General features: G+C 42.6%; 1 protein-coding gene across 5 annotated transcripts in view; it reads left to right on the forward strand.

Moving 5' to 3' along the window:
- Window positions 1-23,786, forward strand: part of CAPZB (capping actin protein of muscle Z-line subunit beta) — a 152,821-nt gene that overhangs the window by 67,586 nt on the left and 61,449 nt on the right. For all 5 annotated transcript variants that reach the window (XM_074218263.1, XM_074218260.1, XM_074218259.1 and 2 more), the window contains one exon: window positions 1,069-1,158. In XM_074218263.1, coding sequence (XP_074074364.1) covers window positions 1,069-1,158 — 90 coding nt within the window. The remainder of the gene's footprint in view (window positions 1-1,068; window positions 1,159-23,786) is intronic.

A 23,786-nucleotide genomic window follows, 5' to 3' on the forward strand; every position in this document is an offset into this window, starting at 1 on the left:
ATTTATCTGATTTGAGTTTCCTAACAGTGCTGTATGATAAATATTTTGTCACCCATTGAAACTGACCTTGGAGTAGTTACAGAATGTGCCCAAGGTTATATAACTAGTAAATGGTGGCATCAGGATTACAGAGCTCTATAGATAACAGTCAGCTCAGATATGTCACTTAGTTGACATTTGTCGGACCTAGTTTCTAGGGCAGTGGAAGATATAGTATAATAGATATTTTCTTAGGGCCCTTTTAGCATAGTCATAGTCTGAGATCCCATAAAATCCTGATTATTCAAACCTAACTTGTGATCTTCCTGTGAAGGCTTTCACAAAGGGAAGAGTTTGGTTTTGGAATATCATATTCAGGTAGCAAGGTTCTACTTATTGTCATGGAGATCATTCTGGGCTTAGTGTCACTCAGATTTAAATACCAATTTTGCCTCTTCTGCCATGCAAGCCTACTTTGGTAATATGCTGACCCCTCTGCCCACTATGTATCTATGTAATACCCCCTACTCCTCAGTCCCCCTGAGGGATGTAGATGTTAAACAGATAACTTTTTATAATGATGTACTTTTATGAGCACCTAGGGTTACTGAAAAAATGGCATGGTTTCTTAGATTTAATTCCCCTGGTCATTATGTTTTGGGCTTGTCGGCTTGTCTATTTGCGGCATCTTTCCGTGGGATTTGGACTCAGTGAATTACCTGTCAACATACATGTCTATATTCTTCATCCACTTTGTTTTCCACTTTAGAAAAACTTCACTGTGGTTGAGCAAACCAAATCATCACTTTCGCCATGTCTAAAAAGGGATGTCTCAAACAGTGATTTTATTATTGCCATTATTCACTTTAAAAAACTAAATAACAGAAGCTTGGGCTTTCATATTTGTTCTTTCTATATTGAGATGTTTATGTTTGTTGCTAATTAAATTATAATAGCAAAAAAATCCAAGACTAATCTCAAGTGTATCCTATTGCTGAGGTGCTTTGATATTTGTAGTCAACTGTTATCGACATATTTGCTATTATGGTTTGTTTTCCTATTGATTTGCTTCTTTATTTCTTTTTTCAGAGTGACCAGCAGTTGGATTGTGCCTTGGACTTAATGAGGCGCCTGCCGCCCCAACAAATCGAGAAGAACCTTAGTGACTTGATTGACTTGGTAAGTGCCCAGTGCAGAGTCTTTAGGCTGGCTGGCTGGCCAACCTGGTGTCATGCACCCCAGTATGTGTCCTACTCCAGGAAACAGCCTACTGTTGGCAAGGGGTGATGTCCCTCTAATAGAGGGAGGGAATTTGGGACTGGGCAGAAGAACCTTCATGGAGGAAGATGTGTTTGAGAATATGGCCATGTCCAGCAAGAGGTGTTGAACAAGAGCCAGCCTCTGATGGAGCCCATCGGCAACATGAAGGTCATGCAGGAGACCCCCTGGTCAGCTGTTGTGGTTGGGTTTGAGGCTGGCCCTCCTGGACTTCCTGTCTTCTGGGAGCCCTACAGTTGGATTGACTGTTGTGGAGTGTCCAAAATAAAACTCTTGCCCTCATCAAGCTTGCAGTTGTCCAGACAAGACAGCTGTCCCCCATTATGCACACAGATGAAATACCAAAGGCCAGATACAATAAGGTAGTCAATCATTTACCATTTATTAAACATCTAAGAAGAACCAGGCCCTGTGCTGCCAACTGATGATACAAATTGCTCCCAGTCTAATGGGAACTGTACACAGGATAATTTGGAGTTAATCAGCAGGGTGAAGATACTAGCATTGAAGAAAACCAGGAAAGGCATCTTGTATAAGATAAGATTTTCTCTAAAAGTACCTTGAAGGAAATCAGAGAATCTAGAAGGGAGAGCATTACCGGCATGGGGAACAACAAGGAATATATATGAGTATCTACAAATGGATTGTGAACAATATGTGTAGGGGATGCCTAGAAAGATCAGAGGAGCCAGCCTAGGAAAAACTTTGAGTGCCAGGCAGAGGATTTTATATTTGATTCTGGAGATGATAGACACTGAGAGTTTAGTGGGAGTGACATGATCAGACTTAGAAAAGGGAGAGATTTGAGGCAGCAGGACTCCCCCTCACCCCTGCAGTAGCTGTCTAGTTGTCTAGGGTCTGCACCAGGGATGGCAGTGCCAGAGGAGAGAGAAGGGGTTTGTGGATGTAGGACTGCCCTTTATTGGTATCTTGAGAACAGGTAGTGTGCTGCAGTGGCGGGTTACAAGGTTTTGTCTTATCACCATTTTATATGTCTGAAAATGGAAACTCAGAAAAGTTGAGATTTATTCAAGTTCATATAAACATAGTGAGCATCAGGGTCAATATTGTTACCTCATGTGAGTAAGCAGTTTTCTATTTGTCAGGTATATTAATTTCATGGGTTGGCGCTGTCCTGAGAGCAGGAGATCCAAAAGGGGGGGGGGTGAGGAGCTCACAGTCCAGTGAAGGAGGCAGCATAAAAACTGCACAGACAAGATGTTGATGGGGTCTGGTGCAGTAGGAAAGACTTACTGCAGAGGGCAGGGTTTTAGCCAGAAGACAGAGAGGAGGTGGGAGAGCCCTCCAGGCCTGGCATCAGAAGACCAGGGGTCACTGTTACTAGACTCTAGTCACTATTGAATCTGGGCTCTCCTTGCCCTAGCTATGAATGAAGGCTCCCTACTCAAAGGAATCTGAAGGGGAATGATGTGTGATCACCTCTTTTTTGTCCTGCTTGACTGAGGAACAGGACACCCTGTTCAGTCACTTGTTAAACTGAATGATCCCACAGACCTTGAACCTGGGCCATAAATTCCTGAAGAATGTGTGAAATCTTATGCTGTCCTGGGTATACTTTTAACTCAATTTAGAAAGAATTCCAAGATCTTGTCAATTAAACACAGTGTTATTGCATAGGAGGGAAGAGGGGAATATTGAGTTTTACAATTTTCCCCCTAATCTTGTTTCCCCTCCCCCCACCCTCACAGAAGGCAGTCGGTTAGTCTTTACACTGTTTCCATAATATACACTGATCTAAGTTGAATGTGATAAGCGAGAAATCATATCCTTAAGGAAGAAAAATAAAGTATAAGAGATAGCAAAATTACATAGTAATATATTGGGTTTTTTTTTTTCTAAATTGAAGGTAATAGTTTTTGGTCTTTGTTCAAACTCCACAATTCTTTCTCTGGATACAGATGGTATTCTCCATCACAGATAGCCCCAAATTGTCCCTGATTGTTCCACTGATAGAATGAGCAAATCCTTCAAGGTTGATCATCACCCCCATGTTGTTGTTAGGGTTGTACAATGTTTTTCTGGTTCTGCTCATCTTGCTCACCATCAGTTCATGCAGATCCTTCCAGGCTTCCCTGAATCCTCATCCCTTGTGGTTTCTAATAGAACAATAGCGTTCCATGGCATACATATACCACAGTTTGCTAAGCCATTCCCTAACTGAAGCACATTTACTTGATTTCCAATTCTTTGCCACCACAAACAGGGCTGCTATGAATATTTTTGTACAAGTGATGTTTTGCCCTTTTTCATCATCTCTTCAGGGTATAGACCCAGTAGTGGTATTGCTGGGTCAAAGGGTATGCACATTTTTGTTGCCCTTTAGGCATAATTCCAAATTTGAGTGTCACTTTTTACAAAATGCTAAAGCTGAACTAGCCTTTTGCTTTCCTGTCAGATGTCTGTTTTCTAAGGTTCCTGTTTTCGTACTCTTTGTTTTCAGTTCTCTTTCCCATCTCTGGCATTTTCTGTTCTCAAGGTCTTCTCAATCCTTGCTTCAGTTAACCTGTATTCTAAGCAAATTGTGCTCAATTTCTATTGACAGACCTTACAACCAACAGAGAAACTAATCTTTTTCTTTTTGTCTTTGTCACAATGTCATGATAACTAAACTGGTTTATTTGAGCTCACTTTGTTTTATGTTGAAGTTAATTGTGTTTACTATATTTGTAAGCAAAATTATTACAGTTGTGTCCATCTGTAGTTTTTCTCTTGAATATTCCCCAGTTTAAAAAGTTTATGGTCTTTTTCTTGAATTCAGAGAGATGATTGGAGACCCAGAATGCCTTTGTTTCATGATCAATCAGATCAATCAGACGTTGAAGAATTATTTGGTAAACTATCTTGTGCGAATTGTAAGCATTCTTCTCATGCACACCTGCCACAAATAATGAAGAGGACATTGTTTTTACAACAATAACAAAATACTAGAGTTTTTAGATGACAGGAATTTTAAGGACTTGCCAACATTCTCCAGAAAGGAAATGTCATTCCTTAGATCTCTTTGCCAGGAGACTGTAGGGGAATTTATCTGGCCCCACTGCAGATGAGTGTTGAAGAGAAGCACTTAACCATACCTGAGCAATCAATCTACTCTTCCTAACCATTTCTTTCTTTGCTTGATTTGACTTGGATCTTTTGTATGACCTTAGAGCATTGGCAAGGTTTAAGGTTTACAGAGTAATTTTGCTTATTTCTGTTTATCATTGGAGCCCTGTGAAGTGGAGCCTACTGGCAAGTTTATTGATGAAGTGACTTGGGTACTTTTGAAAATCAGCCAGGGGCCAGATTAGAGACCCTGCCTGCTCCATCCTACTGGGGCAGCCTGACAAAGTGGAAGGAGTGGGCAATGTGTTTGGACCTAGATGTCTTGGAGCGAGTCACTTCCCCTCTGTGCCTCAGTTTCCTCAGTTGTCATATGGGGCTAATAAGTTTGGTTTTTTTTTAAGGACACCTGGATGCTTTTATTCTTTTGACAATAGAGGACAAAACAGAGCCCGGACTTCTGGTCCAGGGATCCATATCTTCTCTTCTTAGCACATAGATGGGACCTGAGAAATATGTTGTTGATTTGACTGATGGCCAATGAAGAGACCTGTCCTGAAATTTGGGCTTTCTGATATGGGGTACTTCACAATCCAAGAAGGCTGCGTAAGTGCCAGATACTTTTGATCGATCTGTCCTTTGGGTTCTGATATACCCCAGCATCCTGATGGGCTTTGGTAGTACTTAAGTGGTTTCAGGAGACCCCTGAGCAGAGACTTGTTGAAGAGGGTCAAAGGTGGAAAAGCCAGAGGAGCCTCTTTGGCTCCCAGATTCCTTTGACCTCCTCAGGCCTCTCTGCTTGGTGGCAGGGTGAGGCAGATCTTGGCCAAGGCTATATTGGAGCCCTCAACTAAGGCACTCACATCTTAGAATTGGCCCTCCTCCAGGCCATCAGTCCTTTGCCTTTTAAAAGCAAACCAAAAATAGCCTTAAATCTGCTTATCTGCTCAGAAAACCTTCCTGTGTGTATAGGTTGGCAATTTCCCTGGCTTCCCCAGTGGCCCTTTGACCTGTCCTGGCCCTCATGAAGCCTGGTTTTTCCTGCAGCTAGGAGTAGGAATCGGGGCAACCTGGTCCTCCTCTATTTTGTCCTTTGTATGAAGAGTTCATAGACAGATGTCTGAGATAGAGGAAAAGTTCTAACACTTTGACCAGGCAGCTGATAATTTGATCTGTGACAGTCTCAGCATATTCTTCCTTTGGTAGCGGGAGGTCCCCTCCCAAAATAGAAAGGACAGGCTGAAGCACAGCTTTGTATGGGCAACTCTAGTGCAGAACATGCTCCCCAAAGTTCAGGTTAGGATTGCTTCCCAGAGGGTCACTCCATCCAGCCCTTAACCATAAAGGGGTCATTCTTCACTTAATTGGCTACTCAGGCTGGTGTGGTTAATCCCCATTTATATTCAGAAAAAGAAGGCAGTGGGGGTTGTAAGAGTTAGAAAGGGAGGAGGAAATCTTAGGAACAATCTAGTCTGTTCTCAGATGTGAAAATTGAAACCCAGTGGTACAGGGTGTTGTTCATTGACTTGCCCAGGGTCACACAATGGGGGAATGACAGGGCCAATATTTGCACTCCAGATAATATATTCTTCCATATTCCCATTTGTCCAAAGGCATAGAACACTGGTCTGGGAGTCAGGAGGATGGGAGTTCAAATCACTTTACTAGTATGTGACCTTAGGGAAGTCACTTTACCCTAGTTGCCTCACATCTAGGACCATCTTCAGTCGTCCTGATTCAGCTCCGAATGACTCTAGAGGAGAAAGTGAGGCTGATAACTTAGCACAACACCCCCTTACTCAAATCTAATTCATGTGCTTGTCTTAGTCTTTGAGAACAAAGGACAAACATTACTGCCTTTGAACCTCAGTTTCTTTGTCAACCCTGATGATAAATTCACAAAAGGGTCTCTTAAAGATAGGAACTTGGCAAGATTCTAAGCTCCCTGCACACAAACCAATATGTCAGGGAAGTCAGCTCCTGAGAAAAGCAGGGTTTTTTCCTCTTTGGGGGGCTTGGGGTGGGGGAGGTTTCTCTGCAGCTTGCCACATCCAAATGAATCCTTTTTGTTATCTGGGTGAATAGGACTGAAAGTAGTGCAGACCCAGTTCTCTGACATTTTTGAGTTTATTTGCACTTTCTTGCATTTCTTATTTGCATTTTTCTTCTCTCTTCTCCCCTCTCCATTTGAGACTTGACAAAGCAAAGAGGTGCTGTCTCATTTGAACCCTTTGAGGTTAGTGGGGCAAGTGAGAATGGTCACCATTGTGTTGCTACTCTTAGCAGTAGAACTCAGAAAGAAACCTTTGGGATCTTCTAGCCTAGGCATTCTGGACCTTCTCCGTGGCATGGGTCCTTTCTTGGAATTATTGTTTTAAATGCATAAAATGAAACAAAGTAATACAAGTATTAAAATATTTTAAGAAATAATTTCATGGTTTATTCTCAGGTTAAGAGCCCCTGATTACTTCCAGCGTCCCTATTTTACATGTGATTGTAAATTAAGGCCCAGCAAGATGTAGTGAGGAGAAAGAAATAAATAGCAGAACTAAGATTGAAGATCCAAATAAAAGAACTAGGATAGATAAATAGAAGCTAAAAAAAGCAAATTTTGGTTTGATGTCAGGAAAAAATGGCAGCCTCTTATTTCTGTTCAAGGAGGAAGAATGGGCTCCTGTTCCCTGGAGAATTTCTGGTAAAGGCGAAATGGCCACTTGTTGGGAGGGATTCAGTGGGGAAACTTGCCCAGGTGTTGGTGGTGGGCTACATGGCCACCAAGGTGCCTGTTGAACTCAGAAATTCTGGGGTTTTGAGGTCATATTTCCTGACTCCAAAGAAAAAGAAACCTAGAAGAGGTTTGGGTGAAGTACCCAGGGTTGCCCAGCTGGTGAGTGGTAGAGCTGGGCCTCAAACCCAGACCTGACTCCCAGGTCAGTTTCCCTTCTATTTCTCCACCTTGCTGCATTTAGTTATTCTCTCTGAAGCCAGGGAAAGAATTACCTGAATAACTGAGGCCTCTAGAGTCAGACCCACACAGCCTGACAGGAGAGCCTACATTTGAGTTGCCAGAGGGAAAGATTTTTAAATGAACATTTAGCTGTCTGTGTGAAAGAACTGCATGTCCATCACATGTGGAGTACTTGGGGTATTCCCCTAGCCTTGGGCTGAGTTCCCCTTGGGTTGAGTCCCCAAGGGGGATTACTCTCCCAACCTGCACTGCCTGGGAGGCAAATGTCCCTGCTTAAAAGTGAAGCCCTTAACTTGAGGACAACAGAGGGGATGGAGAACTTAGTCTGAATTGAAATCCAATGCCTTGATATTTTTTTCAATTTTTTTTTAAAAAGAGGTAGCATGGAACCTCTTGGGGTCCCATCTCTTCCCAGCGTATCCCCTTCAGCACTTAATGACTGGAAGGTATTCCTTCTTCATTCTTTTGAGGAAAGGACAATTTCCCCTTTACCCAGCTGGACTAGTACTGCTTCAGATCAAATGAATGGAGAGAAAGGAAGGCAGAAGTAGTGGTTTCTTTTCTCTTCAGGGTTCACTCCCCCACAACCTCTCTGGAGGCCTCTGATCTCTTGGAATATAATGACTGTCATTCTTCCGATGTTTCTTGCTCTGCTCAACCTAGGACCCCCATTGAATACTTGATTGATTTCTTGAATTAATACTTGTGTGCTCTGAAGTGGTTGTTCAGTGGACCATTCCATGAACCTTTGTTAAGCCTGCAGAGCACACAGCTGTGGACCAGGACTGTGCTCACACCCGCCTAGCTCCCAGGAAGAACAAGCTACTCTGACACTTTGTGGGTGCTCTATTTAGGGGAGTCATCTTCAGTGTTCCTGAGGAAAGAGACTGTATGCTGAGTGGTAGCTGTGGCCAAGGGCTTCAATTTCCCTGAAGTCAGGTGTTTTGAAGGGATGTTATCTGCCTGAGATCACATCACTCCCCCCCACCCCAAGCTATCTTGTCATTGAAATGATATGAACCTGGACAGGGATCTGTTCCTTCTCCTCAAGCTTCCTGAAGAATTGGAAATGTATTTTTTTCCCCATTTTCATCTGACTAAAAATTGAGTCCTATTTTCCCTTTAGAGAGGATGGAGGGTGGAAAATCCTAGCAGTGTAATTTCTTAGCCTTTTTCTGTGCCCTTTCCCTTGTTTTATGTGGGACCTTGGGCAGGTAAGGTCCAGCACTTCTCAAACTTTGAGAACTCTTTTCCAATCAAAGAAGGATCCAAATTTATCTACTCTGATGTATAGAATTTTTGGGAGAACATTCTTGTGTCATCCCGAAAGTGCCTTCACAGGGAAGATCTCAACAGGTTTTGTATCCACATCCAATCTTCCCTCTCCCCTAGTTAGATCCTAAATTCTTTAAGAATCAGTTCTGGGATTTTTCATCTTTGAGTCTCTCTCTCTATATATATATATGTAATCCTTGTGTACATTCTAAGGGCCTAAGAAATGCTTGTTTGGATTGAATGGAAGTCCATCATCAGATATTAGAATATATTGACGTGGGTCAGTATGTATAAAATAATCATTCTGGCAGCTCACTTTTCTCCTAGGTTCCAGTAAATCTTAATTATTATTTTAAGTTAAGGAGGAAAAGGGCAGTCATCGTGGGTGTTTCTGTGAAACTGGTAAGCTTTTTGAGGGAAAGGACTCGTATTTTTTCTTTCATCCTTTTGGAATTCTTGGAACAAGCCCTGCCCTCTGGTGCCATTTAACCTATGCTGGCTCAGAAGTCACCCAAGTGCGACCTCCCCTTTCCTGCCCAGCTGGTCTGCTTCTGTTCTCTAACTGGACCTTCATGGCTGTTTATTTGTGTTTCTGGTTCTTTTTCATTTGAGCCCCGGGCTCCATTTTTGCTGAGCTAAGGTTATAATTTGCCCCCATCCATAGTCTTTGTCCCCTTCCACCTCTGCAGATGCCACTGGAAGAGATTACTGTAGGAAAATCTGCAGCTGTTGAGAATTCAACCTGCCATTTTGGATGAATTACACAACTGGAACTTCCAGACTTCCTTCCATTTTTAGTGACAATTCACAGTATCTCCCTTCCATCAACTTTTGGAGATGACTAATGTGTCTAAAGTTACTATGGAAATTATAACTTGGACTTTTCAGTCCCTGGAATGTTTGGGGTTGGCAGAAGCAATGTAGATGTGGCCAAAAGAGCTCTGGCCTGTGAGTCAGAAGGTCCAGGTTAGAATTGGAGCCCTGCTACTTATTCTGCTATTGTTGACCTGTGTGATGGCATAGGATAACCCTTAACCTCTCTGGGTCTCAGTCTTTTCTGTTGAAAAGCCTTAATCAGGTCATCTTTAAGGGTCTATTTCAGTTTTCATTTATATGATCTTCACCAGATCTAGGGCTCTGGACCTCAGTTTCCTCATCTGGCTCACCAAGCCCCCTTTTAGATCTAATTGCTATTATCCTGTGATTATTTGCTATACTTCAGTTCAATTCAGTAAACATTTATTAAGGCACTTTTCTAGGTGCTGGGGATACAAAGGAACATCCTCTCTGCCCCCTCCAAACCCCATAAACCCTGAGACCATGTCCAGGAAGAGTTCATATGCTTAGTGTAGGATTTCCTGATTCTTTGTGTCCTTGTCTCTAGCTAGAATATGGCCTCTACAAGGGTTTGTTAATAATGAACTGTCCCTTCCTTGGCCGTGTTGACTCTCCCAGAAGAATGAAAGAACCTTGAGGTTTGCTTTTCTGTATATATACCCCATTGCCTAACCCATAGTAGGTTAAGTTGATGCTCATTCATCCATTTAGCCATGTTAAAGAAGCTTTCTTTTGAATTTTAAATGTTCAGTCTCGTTAAAGCTTTGTGGCTTCTTAGGGCCATGGTTTGACTTTTTTTCTTCTATTCAGAATCAAGACATTCTGGTTATGTGTTCCTCTGGTTGGGGCCTCTCTAAAAATTGGTATTTATTCAAATGAACCACATTCGTTGAGGCCCCAGATAGAGGACTGCTTCAGTCATTATCCATCCCATGATTTCCTTATACCTTGAGGTAGGTACTTCAAATGTTATCTCTATTTTATGCATAAGAAAATTTAGGACAAAAGCCAAAAAATATTAGGGCCTGGACTTGAACCTGGGGTTTTCTTCTCACTCCAGTCCTCTTTTTCCCAACACGTTGTCTTCGTGAATCACCTACCTCCATTTCTGTATTCTGTAATGCTATTCATTCAGGGGGGCCCATTTCGCTTCTTAAGTCACTTAGTTGACTTGAATTTCCCTGCTTATGTGGGTATTCTTACTATGGCTAGGTTTTCTGAAGCAAAGAGAAAAGTTATTTCCATAAGTTTATACATGTTAGAGCTGGAAGAAACCCAGGGAAGTGAAAGGGAGAAGTTGGTCCCACCATCTTTGCCTCAGGAACTCAATGAGGGGACAGTTCAGGAAACCTACCCCTGAATGTCCTCTGAAAGAACAAACTCCAGGGTCTGAGGTTGCAAGATCCTGGCAGCGATAGGCATGGTCAAAATGAGTTTACCAACCAAGAAATACCACAGCTACATATATATGAGTGCTGCTGAGCTCCATGTTTCCTGGACACCAGCAGGACCAAGAAAAAACAGTCTGGTCCAGTGGTGACTTTTCATCCTCTCTTGCTACTTTTCACCAGAAGGCCAGGACTATGTTAGGACACCTGGCTTCTGGTGGTTGGGAAGCTGTGTACCCCCCACCCCCCTTCCCCCAAGCATCCTTCCTCAGTGTGTTTTTACAGGTGCTGCCGGTTCCAGCTCTTGACTTTCCACAGTGGTGCATTATAAGCCAGTTAGGGCTTGCAAAGCTTAGCTTATTTAGCCTGGAAGGGAGGAGATTTAGGAGGCCCTTGATTGAGATATTTGAGATAGTCATGAAAGCTGAGCAGGGCCCACCCTTTTTTCTCCTCTGATCCTGAATAGCAAGGGACAGAATTAAAAAATAGAAATGCAATCTACTTAACACTGAGGCAGTCAAGTGGTTTACCCTGCTACTAGGAGGTCAGAGTTCAGTGTATGGCTGGTGTTATGACCACTACTAACATCTGTAGCTTAACCTAGGATGCCATGCCCCTCATCCTGCTCTGACAAAGGATGCCTTTTATATCTTTACTGATGGTTATTTGTGGCCCTCCCAAATGACCAATAAGAAGTAGCATACTGGGAGGGAAGAAAACTAGCCAGAGGCCTGGGGATGAGACCCAGTGACCCCATAGCCTTACTACTGCTTCAGGATCTTGACCTACACTTCATGTTACAAAGCCCATTGGATATCAGAATTGGACAGGACCCTCCTCAGCCACCCATACCAGAAGAAGCAAATCTACAACAAACAAACCCACCAAATGAAAAGCTAGCTTTTTCTTGAAGACCCCATTCCCTTCCATGGCAGGCCCTAGTGCTTGTGGAATTGAATTCCATTTTTGGACAGCTTGAATTATTAGGCAGTTTTTCCTTTCAGCATACTGAGCAGAGGCTAATCACCCTTCCATTTGCCAGCCCTTCAGATACTTAAAGACCACTGTTGTGTCACCCTCACCTTCTCTGGGATAAATCTCTTCAGTAAACAGCCCCACATAGTTCCTCACTGATAAATATTTTTTAATTGACCTGAGTTGGGGAAGGTGGTATGTCCCCCTACAGTAGGCATCCTGGCAAATGTTGGAAAGAGCTACATGATGGAGAGGGTAGGTAAGAGGGCATTATAACTGAGCAGGACATTGTTTGGGACCTACAGGGAGATCTCAAGGGTTCCAGCTGATGTACGCGTTTAGTGCTCCTCAGAGAACCGTAGAAATGAGGATAGGATGCTCTGGGGGACTATTGCCTGCAATATCTCTGGTGTGGGTCTGGACATGAATTTACAAGAGTCAGGTCAGGTAGGAACATACCCAGACATGCAAGGTTGGGATGTAAGACTCTACTAAATTTATTTTTGGAAACTCAGACTTTTCATAACAAAAACTTATCTGAGGAATGACCAGTTAAAGGAGACCCAGTTTCACAAATTACCTGGGTAGATTTACAATATTTGTTCTTAGAAATTTGTATGTTTCACTATCAGAAAAGGCCTTTTACTGCCACCTCCAGAGCCACAGATTATCCCAGGTTCATTGGAGAGCTAATAAATCCATACAATAAGCAATAATACATACATATATTTGATGGAAAACAACACCAAGGATATGTGTAAATCACTCCCAGGAACTGGCCCTCTACAGGGGACAGGGTCCCCTTTATTCATCCTAATCAGTTTATCATTATGTGATGATGATGATTACTGAATTTTCTCTTCAACCTTCCTTTTTGAAGAACAGTTCTATATTTATAAAATTTTATATAATTTAAATAATATATACATGTAGGAGATATAAATGTACATATAATTTATAAAGGGAGAGAGAGAAAGAGGAGGAGGAGGAAGAAGCAGGATCAGACAAAGGATTAGAAAAGCCTATAGATGCAGCTGGCATCAGAGCCTGGGAAGTCTAAATTCAGGTCTGCCTCTGACACACCTGACAGGAGTTCCTCAGGCGAGGCCCTTGGCCTCTCAGTGACCCTGGGGAATTCTGTAAAATGGGGAAGAGGAGTGCAGATACCCCACCTGCTCTGATAGAGGCATTTCCCCTACCAGTGAAATCAATAGATCTAGTAAATACACAAATAAAATTTGATGGATGGATGGATGCAAGTGTGCATGTACACACAGTAATGTCAGTCAGACTATAAACAATTGTTGACACAGTTCAGGGCCTTAGGGATCAGTTTGCTTTCAATAATCCAAGAAAATTTTTTTCTTTAAAGACCTGTGCTAAGCTAGGGAAGAAAGAGCTGATCTCTGCCCTTTTTGGGCAGATGAATAGTGTGATTCTTACTATCCCCCTGCACAGAAAAGAAAACTGAGGCTAAGAACTTAAATGATTTGCCTGTGGTCACACACACACAGAATTGACCAGTTGTCTCTCTGGTAGGCTTTAGACCCAGGCTTCTTGACCTCAAGACTTCCTTCTTTCCACCATACCCTATATTATTGTGACTCCACTGCCCTAAGTGATATTTCTTGATACTTCATTAGAGGGGCACACAAGACTGAAAGGAGGAACTGGGAGCCCCAAGAAAGGTTTTCTGGAGATCATTCTTGATTTGGACTTGAAAGAATGAGGGGGGTGCCCTTCTAGGTTAGGCAACAATGGACTCAGCAGGGAAACAGGAGAGTAATCCTAATAGAATCTCTGGGTCAGAGGATCCAGCTTAATGAATTTTTTTACATAATTCTGTAACTGGCTGCCCCTGCACCTTGTCCCCTCCAAGCCTGGAGGGTGTGGGATCTGAGTGTAGCACACACCTTTCTGTTTACTACAAGGGGTAAAGATTTTCAGCAGTTCTTGGAGCTGGCAGGAAGCTGTCTTCAGAGGATTAGAGTTTGGGTTAAGAACAGAATGCACTGGGGGCAGCTAGATGATGCCTTAGATTAGATAGAGCACCGGCCCTGGAGTCAGGAGTACCTGAGTTCAAATCCAGACTCATACACTTAATACTTACCTAGCTGTGTAGCCTTGGGTAAGTTACTTAACCCCATTGCCTTGCAAAACCCCAAACAGAATGCACTTTCAAACTCTCACCCTGATTGGGAACCTTCTGTGGAGGCCTCCAGTCCCTCTTTAGCATTAATCTACCAGGAGAGAATGGAAACATGGTGTCTTTTCTTATTGATCATTCGTATCCTGACCACTGCTGGGCAGTTGACAATATTACTGCCACCATGTGTTTCTCAGTCACTGTTTGAAAAGTATCTCAGAGCTTGGGGTTGAGGGGGAAGAGGACTGGTGAGGGAACAGGAGAGAATTCATTTCGACTACTCTTTTGAGTTGTTGGCCCTCATCAGACGGGACACTTTTCCTTTATTAGTGGGACAGTTTGTGGTTTGCCCTTTCACCACCTCTGTTGTGGCTCTCTTGGCCGGTGGAGGCCACAATTACAGTTTATTAGAGAGACTGTCAATCATTTCTCTCTTAAGATCCTTCCCAGGAGAAGCAGCACAAGGAACTATATTCATTTGCCTCAGTGTGGGCTGCCTGGCCTTAGGCTTACCCTGTAATTAGTCTGCTTGCAAATAATTACTAATTAAATTCTAAGGCCCTCACATTCTCCAGGGAGGATGAGATAGGAAAAGCTCTGGGAGCCTAAGTTTGGGATCCTGGGGAGCTGGTTACCTTGGGGGTAATTGAGACCTGCTAGTTAGGAATAGAATTGCGTTTTACAGGTGGTGGGAGGAGTTTGGCTCAAGGAAGCCTTGGGAAGGAAGGCCTACCAGCAGGCCAGGGAGAGGAGAGAGATTAGGAGCCAAATACTGGGGTTTGAATTTGCATTCATTTTCTCTCTTCTGGAATGCACATCAGCACAGAATTGTTATTGACTGGCAGCTAAAATAACACAATTTTTGTTCAGAAGAAAACTGTAGGGTTGAGGGCCAAAGCTTTGCCCCTAGGCTGGAAATGATTAACTTGAATGCAGAGAAATTTTTTTTTCTTTATTTTTATTTCCAAATGTGAATTAGAAATGGAACAATGAAGAACAGGCCTTCTGAAGCTGAAACTGCCTTAACAGAGGAGTTCCTGCCCATCTCCTTTTTGGTCTTTCCACTTTGGAATATAGCCTTGGGAGGGTGGCTGGTGCATGTGAAGGTGCCCAGGGAGGTCATTCTCAGAGGTAGTTTGCTTACAAGGAACTTGTTAGAGCCCTATCCCATTACATGTGGGCTCTGATTTAAAATGAGCTTGCTCTCATCTTAATGTCAATGTGCCCTTCATCTCCTAATTCCCTTAGACTCTAAGGAATAAGCCCAGTCTATGTGAAGCAAGCAGCTGCCAGTGTTTAAACTTATCTGGGTTCTCTGAGGCAGCCTTTACTAATGGTCCACTCTGAAACTTCACCCAGATGGGGAGCTTTTAAAGGCTGGCAAGTTTGTGGTAGGGCCTCTCAAGCATCATTGTTTGAATACAATGAGCTGTGGTGATTATCTTCCAGAATTGCGCCAACTCAGTATGGAGAGACTCATCCAGGGGAAGGGGTACATTTATGCCTTTGGAGGGCGCTCTTCTCAGTTTCCTCATTTGTAGAAGCTCTGACTGGCATCCGAAGTCCTGTGATCTTGTTAGTCCACAGTCAGCACTGAAGGAACATTCAGTACGAAAGGATCACATAGGTGATGTGCACAGAGTCTAGACACACTAAAACAAGGAAGGCCTCCACTGACTTGGTTTTGCAGTTATATCCCCCTAAAAGTCAGAATAGCTTAGAGGGAAAGGAGAATACATATGGCCTGCATTTCCCGAGAATCATTGTTCTTCTTTGTGTATTTGAAGCAAAAGAGTTCCTCATCTTCCTGATACTTGGGGGAAGCCCAGAACCCTAGGATAGGATTGACTGCTGAATTCTTGGTCTGAGTGTCCATCAGAATGAGAGCTTGTCAGTTAGATCATCAGTTTGTACATTCTTCCCATTCCAGAGACTAAGAAGAAATTTACTGTCTCTCTGTGGCAAATTTTTATGGTTTTTCCTAATTAAAAGGCTGCTTGAATTGATAGTTTCTCCTCCATCTCTGCCTTTTTGAGGTTATGTTTCACTTCCATCTTTCTGAAAAGTTTACCAGTTGACAAGCTGAAAACTAGACAGCAGAAGCTCCTGACCTGGGCTGACTTTAGAAAGATTCTGTCACTGGGAAAGCTGTTGGTCATGGGGAACTGGTAGAGTGCAGGGGACTTGAGGTCTGGGCTTGGTCCCAACCCTTCCCTCCTCAGGGGCCCCTTCCCCTCCCGTCAGCATAGCTGGGATCTGCCAGGAGGGCTCTCTGAAGACACCCAATGCCTGCTGCCTGGACATTGTCCTGATCTGGGATGGTGCAAAGGATTCTTTCTCTTGGCCCTTCCACCATTTGCTTCAGCTCTCTCTCTCCTTGGGCCCTGAGTTCTGTAGAGTCTGCCTTTTGTCCAGGCCTTCTCACTCTGAGCTCAGACTTGGGATTCTCTAGTCCTTGAACCTCTGTAAAATGAGAAGGCAGGTTCCTTTTGGTGTGATCCTGCTGGTAAAGAGGCACTTGGGAGCTGCTCCTGCAGGAAAACAGCTTCATGCAGCATTGTGAGGGCTCAGCAGCTGAAGCTCCATGGATGGAGGCAGAAGGAAGCCCAAGGGTGGAATGGAGACTGCACATTGCTAAGTCCCATATAGAGGAATGTTTGATTCCTGATTTGGGAGGTGTTGAGGTTTCCTGTAAACTTGCATCTGGGAAATGAGAGCCAGCCAGTATTTTAGGAAAGGGGCCTAAGTGACCATTTATTCCAACTCTCACATTTTGCTGAAAAAAGAAAATCAGGCTGAGAGCATAAAAAGCTGCAAACCCAGGGCCTCCCTAGGTCCTCAAGGACAGAATTGAGACTCAGATCTGCATCTTCAGACTGGGAGTCCAGAGCACTTTCCACTCTTACTGAGAAAAGGATGGTTCCTTCAGTTGGTTCTCACCTTTGGGTCCAGTAATATATCAAAAATAGGGAAGGTCTGGTTTCTTAATTACCAGGTGAAGAAGAAAATTTTTTCTGACCCAGACCTCTCCACAGTTCCTTTTGGCAGGCATGTGCGCAGTAGCCTGAGTCCCATGGGAGGGCTTGCATTGCCCCCTGGAGACCAGAGGGTCTGGAAACATTGTATTCACTTTGGAAAGAGCAGAGCAGGCTCAGTCTTGTCTGCTGAGAACATCAGGAATGTGTGCAGGTGCTGCTGGGGCCCTGGCAGTTCCGTGGCTAGAGATTTGGGACATTTTAGCCAGAGTCCATGAGCTGCCTCCAGTAGGTTGGACAAACAAAGGCCTCTCTCCCTCTCCTCAGGCACTTGGAGGGAAGCGGAGAATGTGGAGAGAGCCAAAGAATGAGGCTGTGGAGAGGAGGGGGAGGTCGCTGGGGCACCCCATGTGACTTGGTGGACTGTACCTTCAAATCCTGTGGAGAAGGCTCAGCTGAAAGAACTGAGCATGGTGGAGGCCATCATAGACAGATCTTTTCAGGGGGAGAAGTTGGAGAGTCAGCTAGTTAGTGGCCATGACTCACTACACATAGGCTATCTAGGGTCCTTTGGCACAGTCAGTGATATCCCTTTCTTTTTTTTTTTTTTGCAGTAGCATCAATGTTTAGTGATGCATTAATTTTTTTTTCTTTAAAGGTTTTATTCATTTTGAGTTTTACAATTGTTCCTCTAATCTTACTTCCTTCCCCCTCCCCACAGAAGGCAATTTGCCAGTCTTTACATTGTTTCCATGGTGTACATTGGGTATCCCTTTCTTTATTGCAATGTAGGGGCTTCATAGTCACAGTTGAGATGCCTGTAGAAGGGGATTGGGAATGACACTGTTCTTGTCCCTCTGCTCCTAAAATCTAACTTCTTTAGCTTGGGCCATATCAATGTAAAGCCTTAGAAATTCCATGGTAGCCCAGGGTGTTAAAAGTCATCTTATATTTTTGCCGAGCTATAGCTGAGATGTGGTCAAGGAGCTCCTCAGCTGGTCTAATGCTGCCTTCAAATCTTCTAGATTCTTAGATTATATTAGGTCCTGACAGACAGAAGAGGACCAAATTTGCATTCTCAAGACAGAATCTTTGAATTCCAGGATTAGAAAGGACTTTTTATCTAGTCCATTCTTGCAAAGGAATCTTCTCCACAAGTAAAAACCTCCCACGAGGGAACCTTGTGCCTTCCCCAGGCAACCCTTCCATTTTAGGACCACTGTCATTGGGAGAATGAGACCCCAAATCTGCCCTTGCAGCTTTGTTCTGAGTTGTGCCATTGGGAGTGAGAGAAAGCCCTTCCAATACTTAGATGCAACTGCCAGTCTACATAGACTTTCTTTTTTCAGAGTTTTAACATCCAGCTTCCTTCAACCCTAACCATCAATCAATACTTTTATTCTAATAGCGAACATTTCAGTAGTAGTTCAAGACTTTCAAATTTCTCCCCATATCATCTCATTTTGTCCTTACCACAGTGCTGTGAGATAGGAGTTGTTATTTTTATCACCATTTTGCAGATAAGGAAAGTGAAACAGAGATGCTAAATAACCTTCCCCATAAGTGTCTGAGGCGGGATTCAAAATCATTTTCCACACATTTGATCTGGTATACCACTGGGCTGCAATATGCTAGGCATTGTGCCAGGCAGCAGACATATAAATAGGCTTTGCCTTCTAAGAGCTCATTCTATAGGGAAAACAATGACTACCCCAGATGGTGTAAGAACACACAACCTGAATATAAAGAAAATGAGTGGTCATTTCCAGGGAATGTCCTAACAGTATCACTTCCCTGACTCTGGAAACTTCATTGAAACTCTAGCTTAGATTCCCTTTGTGGGGTGCTATATCTATCACCTGTTGATTTATACTGAGCAGCTAGGTCCCCAAAGCCCATTGGCAGCTTTCATCTCAAGTGCTCTTGGGCAACCTCATCTCATTCCCAAAGGGGAGCTGGTAGAATTGATCCAGACTTGGAGCTCCTCCAGTAGGTGAGATGTCCCTTGTTAGCTTTGTGACTTCTGTTAGTGTGAACAGGTTAAAAAAGTATATGGTCTGGGGTGGCTAGGTGTCGCAGTGGATAGAGCACCAGCCCTGGAGTCAGTATGACCTAAGTTCAAATCTGGCCTCAGACATTTAATAATTACCTAGCTTGTATGACTTTGGGCAAGTCACTTAACCCCATTGCCTTGCAAAAATCAATATATATATATATATATGGTCTTTGTCCCATTGAAGCTGTTTATATGAAGTATTAAAGCAAACCAGATTCCCCCCCCCCAAAAAAAAATCAGTGCTTTTTTTCTCTAATTAGAAAGTTTAAAGATTTTACTTAGTTAACTTTAAGCCATAACATGAATCCTCTGTCCATTCTAATCATGATTCGGACTCTGAAAAACAACTATCTTGGGTTGAAAGAACTTAATTTTTAAAAAAAGCACAATGATAAGAACTTGAAGGGGCTTCCAGAAGCAGGAGTTAGAAGAAATGATGGTTCAGCCCAGCTCACAGCTCCACTACTGATAAGTCATTTCCCTTCTGTCTACTTTAGTTTATTCCTCTGTTAAATAAAGGGAGTTGAATCTCTTTTGAAGTTCCTTGTGACTTGGACTTTTAGTAAAGAGATCCAGTTTTTGATTGCATTTCACTTTAATAATCCAAATACCAAGGTGCTTTCCATCCTTGAACAACAAAGAAAAGGGATAAGCAAAGGCTTATGGGTAGAATTGATTTCTTTTTCCCTTTTCCTCATTAGAACCATCATCACACAAAGATTAAGTTTTTTTCCTCCTCTTAAGGGACCATTTTCTCCTGATGACTCTGCGGAATTACAGAAACTCTTGATGAAACACAGGACCAAAATGGAAGGGAGTCTAGGTTTCAAAGTATGACACGCGTCTGAATGATTTTTGTGCTATAAGAGAGGGACAAGAAAAATTGTCTGATACGTTTAGTTTTCACATCCCACAACTGGTATACCAGCATTGGCCTTTTTGGTTCAGAGTATTTTTGCAGTGAAATCAGTTCAAAAATGAGCCATGAAATATTAGAATTCAGGGAAAGCATTGGGATTTTTAAAAAAATTTTGGAGTACCCATTACAAATGATGGCTAACTTTGTCCCAGAGTCTTTCTTTTGTTGAACGTGATTGTGGTTGTAGTATACTTTGTCTTGGTGAGGGGAGAAGGAAGGAGGTGGGAAAAAGAAAAATGTGGAGCTCAAAATGTTATATAAATGATTATTGAAAACTATATGTAATTGAGGGAAGAAAGAAAATACTATTAGTCTCTCTTTGGCTTCTTAGACTTCTTTCTACTCTCTGAAAATTATTCATATTCTCCACAATTGTGATGATTGTCATAGCTGCTCTTTAATTATCTTTAAGGAGTGGTGGTATCCTTGCCTTTCACCATCCAAACAAACAAGTGAATTAAAAGTATTCTCCATTTATTTTCACATTTTCCTTTCTCTCATCACAGGGGCATAGCCACTATTAAGTGTTCAAATATAATGTTTTCCTATCATTGCATTCCTTTATCATAACCTATCCCAACTGCTCACCCTGATTATCTGTTTTTGCTGACCAGATTCACACTTGCCACTGCCCCCCCCCCCCCCAATATTCTAATCTCCTAAAATCTTACCCAAGGTGATTTGTTCTACTTGTAATCTGCAGAATTTTGGAACTATTGCCCTGGGACAGAATTGTCTTGATTAGTGAGTCTGCTAGCACAAATTTGCAGAACCCATTATATTTGTTGATCCTAAGACCCCACACCATGCTTTATATATCCTCTTGTTGTCCATCCCAGCCAAGATGGCCATTTCTCTCCATCTTTCTTAACCACTACTTTGTTTTTTCTGCTCCTTCTTTTCCTCCATTTGTAATGAAACAGTGCTCTTTCTTCTGATACCTTATGTGGGGAGGACAGGGGCTGCCTTGGTTTTGTATTGGTGTTCCTAGCCTTAGCACAATCTGGTACTTAAGCAGCTAAGTGAATAGAGCACTGGTCTGGGAAGTCTAGCCTCAGATACTTGACACTCCCTAGCTGTGTGACCTCTGGCAAGTCATTTAACTCTGATTGCCTCGCATCCAGGGCTATCTCCAGTTGTCCTGATTCATATCTGGCCACTGGACCCAAATGGTTCTGGAGGAGAAAATGAAGCTGTTGACTTAGCACAACCCCTCCTCACTTAAATCCAGTTCATGTGCTTGTTTTGGCATCACCTCCCTGATGAAACATTATTATCTGGTACATAGTAAACACTCAAGAAATGCTTTTCATTCATTCATTTTAAATCTTTGTTAATAAAAGCTGTCCCCTTCCTGGAATTATCTTTTCCAGATAGGATTATACATTAGAATATAATCATAGATCTGCCTTGTTTATTTCAAAATGAGAAAACTGAGGGTCAGAAACCTGAGGTCATTCATAGATGAAAAACCAGGCCCAGAGAAGGATACTCACTCATGGTCCACCATATAGTGAATAAAAGCCCACGTGCTTGCTCTAATCCCAATCCTGTCCCTTTGCTGCCCCACTGTTCTTCCTTTTAGCCTGTTTTGAAAATGCATTGTATAATCCTTTCTGAGGGAATATTGAGCCAGGAGCACCTTTGGTGCCTTTCTATAAAGCTGAAATCTTATTAAAACCATCTGCCTTTTTTGGAAAGATAACTTTTCAAGGAATGGGTATCCTAGAGCCCCTAAGCAACCTTTGTGTGAATCCTGAAAGGATTTTATTTTCTTCCCCACTAATAGTTATATCAGGAACAGAGCCTAAACATCCTGGGATGGGGAAACCATGCATACCTTTCCCTTTCCTGCCCAAAGATGGCATCAGTAACTTGTGGGGCTGCCCATTTTGAGAGGGAGTGTAGAGAGCCAGGATATGGTTGGGTCCAGGGCTAGCCTCCTGGTGTAAAGGGGGTGGTGTTCATGACAGTTGTTGGAGGTGGTGTAACAGGGTGAAAGAAATAGCAAAATTGGAAATCAGAGATCTTAGTTTCCAGACCCAATTCTGAAATGTCCTATTTGTGTAATGGAGGCAGCTCAGTTTCCTTTTCTACAAAATCCTTTTATCACTTGCCTCCTAGAGTTGCTATGAAGAAAACACTTTGTAAACCTTAAAGTCATATAGATTGTTGAATTACTATTATTAATTCAGAGCAGATCCAAACTGGCTTTATCAGGCACTTTTCAAAGATTTTCACCTCCCCCTTTATTTTTAAAATATGCTTAGGTTTTGTGCCACTTGCCCTGAGGGCCTCTTGCTCCCATTAGAAGAGATCTGCAACTTGGAAAGGTATATGATTTCTCTCTGGACACAGCTAGTGGCTTGCACACCTGGCTGGAAGCAGTTCATTTAATTAAACTCAAGGCATACTTGCTTTACAAACTTGAGGGACGTTTATGGTTACATGCATACAACAGAATCATTGTTTAGTGCCCCCTGACTTTGGTAGGATGACCATCTTCATTTTCTTTTTTCAATTCATCTTTGCTTTGTCCTGCTTCCCGATCATTCAAATTGAGAACAGTTGAAGTCAAGCTTCTGTTTGGAGGGTGTCTAGGGGAGAGGAGAGGTTATTGTTTCCTTGCAATTGGGTAACATGTCAATAAAGAATCTGTCAGCCAAATAGGCTTAGTGATCAGTCTTAAAGCTCTCAGGGTTTCCTAATACTGTCCTGCATGGACAGATGCTTTTGTTTTTGAATCTTTGTGTCAATGACCCTCATACTGAGTAGGAAGAACTGGAATAAAATGGACTCCTTTTTAAAAAATGTTCATTTAAGGACAGTTAGCCCCTTTCTCTGAATTAAATGACTACTATGAAGGATGGAGAGGCAGTCTATCTTGTATGGCATAAGATAACCTGTTGTCACCCATGTGCATGAAGAGCCCCCCCCCCTTTTTGTAGATGCTTCAGGCTCCTTCTAGCTTACCCTAGCCTCAGTTCTTCCTCAGAACTACTTCAGTTCTTGAGCCTGACTCTGAATGGAGATCCTAGCAGCCTTGAACTGAGGTCCTAGCTAAAGTGAAAACCACGTGAAGAGAGTCTGGATGCAGAGAGCAATCTATTGTTCCTGTGGGGGTGGGGGGGAAGGTGTGTTTGGGTGTGTGGCTAATATGGAAATGTATTTTGCATAATTGCATGTGTTTAGACTGTATTTCAGGAGAGAATTTGGAACTCAATTTAAAAAGAAACTTGTTAAGAATTGTTATTACATTTAATTGGGGGGAAATAAAATATTGTTTTAAAAAGAGAGAGAAGATGACTGTTAAGAACTTTGTATGTGAAAATCTGTGACACTAATACATTGTTGGTGGAGCTTTGAACTCATCCAACCTCCCTAGAGAGCAGTCTGGAACTATGTCCAAATGGCAACAAAAATGTGCATACCTTTTGATCCAGCAATAACACTACTGCACTTATACCCCGAAGAGATGATGAAAAAGGGTAAAAACATCACTTGTACAAAAATATTCATAGCATCCTTGTTTGTGGTGGCAAAGAATTGGAAATCAAATAAATGTCCTTCAATTGGGGAAAGGCTTAGCAAACTGTGGTGTGTGTGTATAGAACACTATTGTTCTATTAGAAACCAGGAAGGATGGGAATTCAGGAAAGCCTGGAAGGATCTGGATGAACCGATAGTGAGCAAGATGAGCAGAACCAGAAGAACATTATACACCCTAACAGCAACATGGCAGTGATGATCTGCCTTGATGGACTCGCTGATTCCATCAGGGCAACAATCAGGGACAATTTGGGGCTGTCTGCAATGGAAAATTCTATCTGTATCCAGAGAAAGAACTGTGGAGTTTGAACAAAGACCAAGGACTATTACCTTTAATTTAGGGGGTGGGGGGAACTGATATTGTCTGATCTTGCTATA

This window comes from Macrotis lagotis, chromosome 1 (genome assembly GCF_037893015.1).
Source record: "Macrotis lagotis isolate mMagLag1 chromosome 1, bilby.v1.9.chrom.fasta, whole genome shotgun sequence".
In the NCBI taxonomy this organism is placed as follows: Eukaryota; Metazoa; Chordata; class Mammalia; order Peramelemorphia; family Peramelidae; genus Macrotis; species Macrotis lagotis.